We start from the raw sequence: 7840 nt of genomic DNA, 5'->3' as shown, positions 1-7840 counted from the left end.
TGGCTCCCCAGCCGGCCTCTCTCTCCCTCTCTCTCCCAACGTCAGGGACCCTCCCCCTCCATTTCCTCCCCCCCACCCCCCCAACTCCCCATCAGGAACCTGTTACTTTAAGCGAGGCGTTCCAGTGTGGCGCTGCGGGCCGCGGGGGTTTCGGGAGGCGGCCGGTGATTGGCTCTTTCGAGCTCCCCCTGGCTCGCTCGCAAGGCCTCCCCGCGCGCTCCGCCCCGCCCGCACGCCCTCCCTCCGCCCCGTGAGGCTGGGAGCCCGGGTGTCAGGCGCCACAGCGCATGCTCGGGAATCATCCTCTGGCCCAGGAGCTTGCTGCTGCTGCTGCTGCTGCTGCTGCTTTTGCTTTTGGGGCTGAGTTTAATAAGCGAGCGAGCGAGCGAGCGAGCACGGGGCGCGGGGGGGGGGGAGAGAAAAAGGCAGAGAATGTCCGCCATCTACCCTCCGCTTCTGGGCGCGCTCTCATTCATAGCTGCCTCTTCATGAATTACAGCTGAAGCGGGACGGGGAGGGGTGTGGGGGGGTACCACACAACACCCCAGAAAATTCTCCGGGCCCCCAGGCATGGCTAGCTCGGTAAGTACATGCAATAATAATAATTAATAATAATAATAAAAGAACCTCCCCCCCTTCCTCTCCGCTCTTTCCCTCCTTTGCCCTGCGCCGCCGCAGCCCAGACAGCGCCAGCGCCTGGGCTCGCTCCGCGGTTCCAATTAGAGAAAGGTTGGTACGGCTAGCCGGGAGCTGCTGCCTCTCCCTCAGCCTCCACTCCCCTCCTCCCCACCCCCCTGGCGCGCGCGCGCACACACACACACACACACACACGCACACGCACACACGCTCGTCCCTCCACCCCCCCTCGCGCCTCCCTCCCTCCCTCCTTCCCTCCCTCCTCGCCTCTTTGCAATCACAAGAAGCGCACTCACACACTCGCTCACACGCGCGCACTCACATACTCAGACACGGTGGAAGGAGGCGAATAATAACTCAGCCATATTTCAGCCGCCGCCGCCGCCGCCGTCGCTGCCGGGAGCTGCGGGCACCGTCCGGGGACGCGGCGAGCAGCCTGGGCGGCCGCACCTCCGCAAAGCTCCGCGGCCGTAGGCTACGATGGTGCGTTCTCCCCGGCGCGCGCGCGCGTGTGTGTGAGCCGGAATGTGCGGGCTGACAGCGGCGGGGCTGCACGCAACTTTACCCCAGCGCCCGGTGTGCGCCCAGCCCAGGCTCGGCGGCTGTCTGCCCGCCGCCCTGCTTCGTTGAATTTCATTTTTTTTGGGGGGGGAGGGAGGGAGAGAGGGAGGGCGGGGGAGGTAGGAGGTACTTTGGGACCACTTTGGTTCTTGGAAGTGTGTTGCGGGGGTTCTGTTTCCCCGGCTTCTCCCATCGCGTGGAGAGTGTGTGTGTATGGGGGGGCGCTTTTCTCTGGGGAGGGGGTCGCGGGTGCTTTAAGTTATGGATGCCTCGGCGTGTTTTCCTTCGGGCGTGTGCGTGTGTGTGTGTGACGACGTCCCATTTTTGTTGTGCATGAACCCCCTGGTAAGAAAGAGCACGGGAGTTTGTGCCCATCATTACCGGCTGCCTGTAGTTTCCATCCCGCCTGGCACAGCGCTCCCCACGCACGCTCACACACACACACACACACACACACGTACACAAAGACTTCCTCGGCGTGTGCCGGTCGCCGTGGTACTTTCGGGGAAGGGACTTGCTCTAACCCCCCCCCCGCCCCCGCCCCGGTGTTTCCAGCCACCTCCCCTCCCACGCCGGGAAACCGCCCGGCTTCGCCTCTTAATTGTTTCCTAATTTGTTGCCGATGGATTTGTTGTTGCTCCTCGCGGCTGAGTGTGTTCTCACCCCCCCCCCCATCCCCTTCCCGACTGGGGGTAGCATTCCGTTACAATCGTGGCTGTTCTGCCGGCCGGATCCTCGGCTCCTGGGGACCGGCCCGGTGCGGCCCAGGGTTTTGGGGGGTGTGGGGTGTGTGCGCCCACGCGCGTGAAACGTGGATGCCGAGGGCACTGCCGTTTCCTTTTATGTACGTTTCAAGGAGGAAAAAAAAGATGTCAGGCTCAATGTTCAGTACGGAACGATCGCCTTCCTGTTGTTCACGGCCGTCTCTCCTCCCCCCTGCCTGCAGTGTGCCGTGCAGGTGAAGCTGGAGCTGGGGCACCGCGCCCAGGTGAGGAAAAAACCCACCGTGGAGGGCTTCACCCACGACTGGATGGTGTTCGTGCGCGGCCCGGAGCACAGTAACATACAGCACTTTGTGGAGAAAGTCGTCTTCCACTTGCACGAAAGCTTTCCAAGGCCAAAAAGAGGTAGGGCTCGAATACAAAAGAGATTTGATTTTTTTAAAAAAAATGTCTTTGCTTAGCCAGACAACCATCTCCTTGGCCCGGGCGGTCCTACAGCCCTGCTTCCCTCTCCTCCCCGTGCTGTGATCACCGGCTGCTGCGATCACCGGCTGGAGGAGCCTCGGGACCCGGTGCTCGGCGCCGCGCTGGCCAGGTCTGGGCTCCTGCCCGCGCGCGTGCGAGAGCCACTTCAGCTCGGTGAAAGTCACCGCAGAGAAAGGAACGTCAGGTGTCGGGTGTTTACTCATCCCAAACCAGCCCTCAGCGGTCCTCTGGGGTTAGCCGCGGGTTCTGTGGGGGAAGGCGCAATTAGTTGTTGGGGTTGGAGGTTTAGGGTGTGGGGCTGGAGGAGGGAATAAACAGTTCGAGCCCTTTTTTTTTTTTTCTCTTCTTCCGTTCCTAGAGGAACAGAGATTTACCTGTGCTGCCAGCAAAGAATGCATTGCATGTAGTTATTGTTCTGTCACCAGAAGTCGATTCTATTTGGGGTCGTCTCTGTCTTTCTCTCTGGGTGTGAGGCATTGGATGCCAGTTGCCATAGATTGTCTTTTTTTGGGGAGGGCGTTTAGCCACTGCCACACACTACCCCCAGTGGGGATTTTACTTAGTTGGGGGGCTTCTTTGTCCTGGCCCCTCCTTGGCACTTGTCTGCCCCCTGAATTTTGAGCAATGGTCTGAAGTGTCTGTCGGATGTGGTCCTCAGGGAGTGAGTTCCTTTATAGGTTTCAAGCTGAGTTTCAGAGACATGAAGCTGGGTCAGCTGGGTCATCTATTTTTTCAGAGCCTCTTCACCTTGGTTCTTTGCCTTGGAGTCTGGTTTGCATAAGCCAGAGTCAGCCTCTGCAGCCCCAAACATTTTCCATAAAGAGCAGGACAATTTTGGGGAAAATAAAATGGTGTCACTTCCAAATAAATTTGAAGGGTTAGTATTATTATTATTATTTTTAGAAATCCTGGCTTCAATTCCCTTCAGCCTCTGGAAAGCTACTCCTTGGTTGTTTTAGTTGGATTAGTGGAGGTAACAGTACAAATACAATAAGGTGCTTTGTTTGTGTGCAGGTTTATTTATCTAAGTCGACACAATGGCTAGTAGTTATCTTCCATTTGATCCATAATCTTTATTGGCATCTAGAACTCCTGCAGTTTCTTAGGGTAACATCATAATAAATCCATTCTGCTTAGAGCTACATGGAAATTACTGAACATTCAGGGCTGAATAAAGAAAGGAGAAATGTTGCGTGCTTTTGAGGTGGCAGAGTTTCTGTTGGTGCTTATTTTTGTTTCCAGTGTTTATGAAATGGGAAGGATGATTGTATTTTTGTGCTTTTAGTGGCTTGGTTTATAGCTTCTCTTGAAAACTTGAATGGTTGAATTTTTGATGGGCTTCATTAATGGTTAATAAATGCATCCAGGACTAAGAATATGCATGGCCTTTAGGAAATAACATTTACTATTCGTTAGCATTTTATATCAAAAGGTAAAGAGAGAGAGATCATACTTTATATTTCTTCAAAGCTGTGGTAAGGGTGAGCATTGTCAAGTTTTTGTCATTGCAGAAGGTTGAGTATGATGCTTCTCAGAATCTCTCTCTTTCCATGTGTCTGTAGAGCCATTGCAGAGGAGTTTAAACAAAAGAAACCACCTTTTAAGGTGCTTAATACACAGTATTACTGCTACTTGGCTGTTGTTCATTTCAAGGTGAAATATACTTAACAAAAAAACCCCAATATTTATTGTATTAGGAAGATTAACTCAGTTGGCAGAAGATGTAGTTCTTAAGGTAACTTTATTTGGGCATCCTGGCAATCAACAAATTGACATAAAACTAAAGATGATCACCCTCTTCTGTTTTTTTACACTCTGCTTCACTGAGTGTTTGTGGTGATGTTTCCCTTTATTTCCTATGTGTAATGATTTTCTGTCCAGCCTGAGGGAACATGAGGGTGCTGCCCACAAAAGCCCACACCTGGGAGATGTTGCTAGGTGTGGTGAGCCACTTGGTAACAGTGAGGTCTCCTCACACCTGTCTAGTGAGAAAGGTCTGGTGTTGGACTCTACATTTTTAAAATTCTCAACGGTAGTATCTTTATGAAGTATATAAGCCATTGTTTTAAAATGTTTATTTTTGGATTTTTATTTGTATGCGTGGTTCCCATGATGTGACAAGTCCTGGGAAAAATGCCAACTTACATTGCCCAGGAGAGACCTTGTCATACTGTAATTACACATGATTCAGATTGCAGGAGAAGGTTTTTCTGTTCATTGGGAATAGTTAGCTGTAAGTTCAAGTAACACCAAACATGTCACTTAATCCTGAGACTTTTTTTTTTGCTATAAAGTTTTTTCAAATGATAAGAATAAATGGGGAATACGAATGCCAGGTATTTCTGTGGCTACTTCTACTCCTTTTAAAAGATGCTATGCTTTGTTAAATTGTAGATCTGTAAGTAATAGGATAGAATTCAGCTAATTGAAAATGGGAGAAAGTACACAATGAACTGAGTTTAGATGTTTAAAAGAAATGCTCATACTCTAACTATAAAGGGCTATGCATACTGTAAAGAGCTATGCAAAGTGACAAGTTAATCATCTTCACTATATACAGTAGCTGATAACCAGAGATGAACCCTAGCTGAACATGAATTGCTCAGCCATGAAGATGGCTGAATCTTTAGTTTCATAAATTTGTGGTTTAGAAATATGAATTGATTTTCAGGTTGATTTCCTTTACTTCACAATAATATTATGAAAACTTGTTGAGGAAGAAATTATAGTATTTTCAACTTGTTACCAGAGGAGAATAATATACACCATTTCAGAAGTGAGTTAATTGGATCTGAATTAATGAGGTTTTACAGTTGCACAGAAGTATAGGAGATTCTCATAGAATAAGAGATTTTAATGAAATAGTGAAGCCTCGAATTCCATTAGCCAATACAGAAGAGGCAGGTTCAGTGTAATGCATTGTTAAACTACCTACTTAATAGAAAAGACCATAATCTTATTTGTTAGTGCCAAAGATTTATACATGTTTGACATGACTAAAATGAATAGTCACATTCAAAATAGTTTTTTAAATATTAATGTTTTCAATTTCAGTAAGATGCCAATTTCAGAGAATTTTCTTTCCAATTACATCCATGTTTACTTTTGTATTATGTTCATTTGACATTTATGATATGAAATCTGTTGCTTACTATTTTATGTAAGCTAACTTGGTCATTTTGGTATGATTTGGTAGCTTTTATTTGGAGCCTTTAGTCCTTTGACCACTTAAAATATAAAATATAACCAGTCCATTATCACAACTCTTATTTGATCCAAACATCTGGGGCTAGCTTTTTTTTTTTTTTCCATCTTTTCTTTTTTGGTACTGGGGATCGAACCCAGGACGTTGCGCTTGCTAGGCCACTGAGCTACATCCCAGCCCTCTGGGGCTAGCTTTACACATAGCAGAGTTGTGATTTTCTTTTTCTTTTTTTAAAATTTACGACCTTTATTAACAGGTGCTTGCAGTTTGTTGACTTTTTTGAAAAAGTCAAGTTGTAGGGGCTGGGAAGGTGGCTCAGAAGGTGGCTCAGTGGTAGAGTGCTTGCCTTGCATGCCTGAGGCCCTGGGTTCAATTCCCCGGCACCACATAAGCAAAAAAAAAGAAAAAAGCCGGAAGTGGCACTATGGTTCAAGTGGTAGTTCGCTAGCCTTGAGCTGAAGAGCTGAGGGACAGCACCCAGGCCCAGAGTTCAGGCCCCATGACCAGACCCCCCCCCCCCAAAAAAAAAAAAAAGGAAAGAAAAAGTCAAGTTGTAAACTTTTATTACAAATTAAAAATGAAGTTCTTAAAAATCTCAACTTGACCAGATATGAAACAATTTAAAAACCTTTAAGGGTGTATTGAGAAAAACCAGAGCTGTGATTTTCATCTGAGAGAATTTGGACAACTTAAAAAAAAATCAAGGTACCTATTCAGAATTTTGTGAGTATTTCCTCTTTTGAGATATAAAGAGGTATAAATTAAAAAGAAAGGTATAAAGTCATTAAAATGTATAAATGAGTGTTATTTGCGTCTGATTCCGACTGGAATTAAGATGACTACTGAGAAAACTTTAATTCTTGTCATTTTGGAGCAACGTAAATATAATTTTCCAAAGTACTTAAAAGCTGAGATATTAGAAGGTATTTCACATGCTGTTGGTGAGACTATAAATTGGGCATGAACATTTAGGTGGACATTTGGCAAAACCTATTAGAATTGCTGAAGTTTATACCCTTTATTCTAGCAATTTTACTTCTAGGAATTTTCCAAAAGCTATTTCAAGTCTCTGACCATTTAAGAGATGTGCCTATTCAGATAAAAAGTACATGTATCTGCTATATATGTATATAAAAAAGCATATGATTACTGTGGCTTATGCCCGTAATCATTCTTATTCTGAAGGCTGAGATCTGAGGATTTCAATTTGAATCTAGCCTAGCAGGAAAGTCCATGAAACTCTTACCCCATTTAACCACCAAAAAGTCAGAAGTGAAGTTGTGGCGCAAGTAGTAGAATGTTAGCCTTTCACAAAAAAGCTCAAGGACAGCACCCACGCTCTGAGTTGAAATCCTAGGGGCCAGCATGCATGCATACACACACACACACACAACACACACAGAGTATACATGCGTGTATGTGTATATAAATAAAATTTTGGATGAATGGGCACCAAAGTCTCATCAATAGTTTTCTTCATTGAGTGCTTGTGGTGTTGTGGGATGTGATTATATTTTTGTGTTTGATTTGAAAGAATAAAATTAATACTGTATATCATGAGCAACATTACTTTGGAAGACTGAAAGAAAAGAATCAGTATGGAATATTGCCTTTTAAACAGATTAGCATGTAACTGTGTGAAGAGTGATCTTTAACCATTTTAGCTAGGCATTGTTTAATATTGAAGAGGAGTTAAGATCAGGAATTGTAGACTTGTATCCAAAGGCTAGTTTAAGGATTTCCTGGAATGATCTGGGCAAGTTATTTTTCTCCCTCATTTGTGTTATGGGACTAACAATAGAACTGCAATTTTATAAAGATTAAATATAAATCCTTTATTTTCAAACTCATGAGACTGAAGGTCTCCTTACACTCTTACAAATCATATAAGGGCTTAAAAGAATTTATCTATTTGTTATATCTATTAATTTTACTCTACTAAAAATGAAAACAGACATTTTAGACAAATAATGTGTTTCAAGAGAAAACTAACTATTGCCTGTGAAAATTACATTGTTTTCGTGACAAACTATTGTCCAAAACAAAAAAAATGAAAGAAATATCATTGTTTATTTTTGTAAATCTCTTTAATGCCTGGATTCATAGACTTTATATCCACTTCTGTGTTCAAACTGCAGGGTTATCACATGCCTTGTGGCCTCAATAGAAATGAGAATGATAAAGGCATGTCTTGGGATTGTTTTTGTTTTTGTTTCTGTTTTTTTTTTTT

General features: G+C 45.2%; 1 protein-coding gene and 1 long non-coding RNA gene across 2 annotated transcripts in view; both read left to right on the top strand.

Moving 5' to 3' along the window:
• The first annotated feature begins 322 nt into the window (after positions 1 to 322).
• Mllt3 (myeloid/lymphoid or mixed-lineage leukemia; translocated to, 3) overlaps positions 323 to 7840 on the top strand; it is a 278452-nt gene continuing 270934 nt past the window's right edge. The window contains exons 1-2 of the mRNA XM_013020763.1: positions 323 to 582; positions 2144 to 2324. Of these exons, the coding sequence (XP_012876217.1) occupies positions 571 to 582; positions 2144 to 2324 (193 nt within the window). The 5' untranslated portion in view covers positions 323 to 570. The remainder of the gene's footprint in view (positions 583 to 2143; positions 2325 to 7840) is intronic.
• LOC105988960 lies at positions 5858 to 6237 on the top strand. The gene is made up of 2 exons (XR_001175224.1): positions 5858 to 5897; positions 6151 to 6237. It is a non-coding gene; the product is annotated as an uncharacterized LOC105988960 (long non-coding RNA).

This window comes from Dipodomys ordii, unplaced genomic scaffold (genome assembly GCF_000151885.1).
Source record: "Dipodomys ordii isolate 6190 unplaced genomic scaffold, Dord_2.0 Scaffold53, whole genome shotgun sequence".
Taxonomy (NCBI): domain Eukaryota; kingdom Metazoa; phylum Chordata; class Mammalia; order Rodentia; family Heteromyidae; genus Dipodomys; species Dipodomys ordii.
Note: the sequence above shows the minus strand (reverse complement) of the source record. Positions and strands in the feature narration are given on the sequence as shown.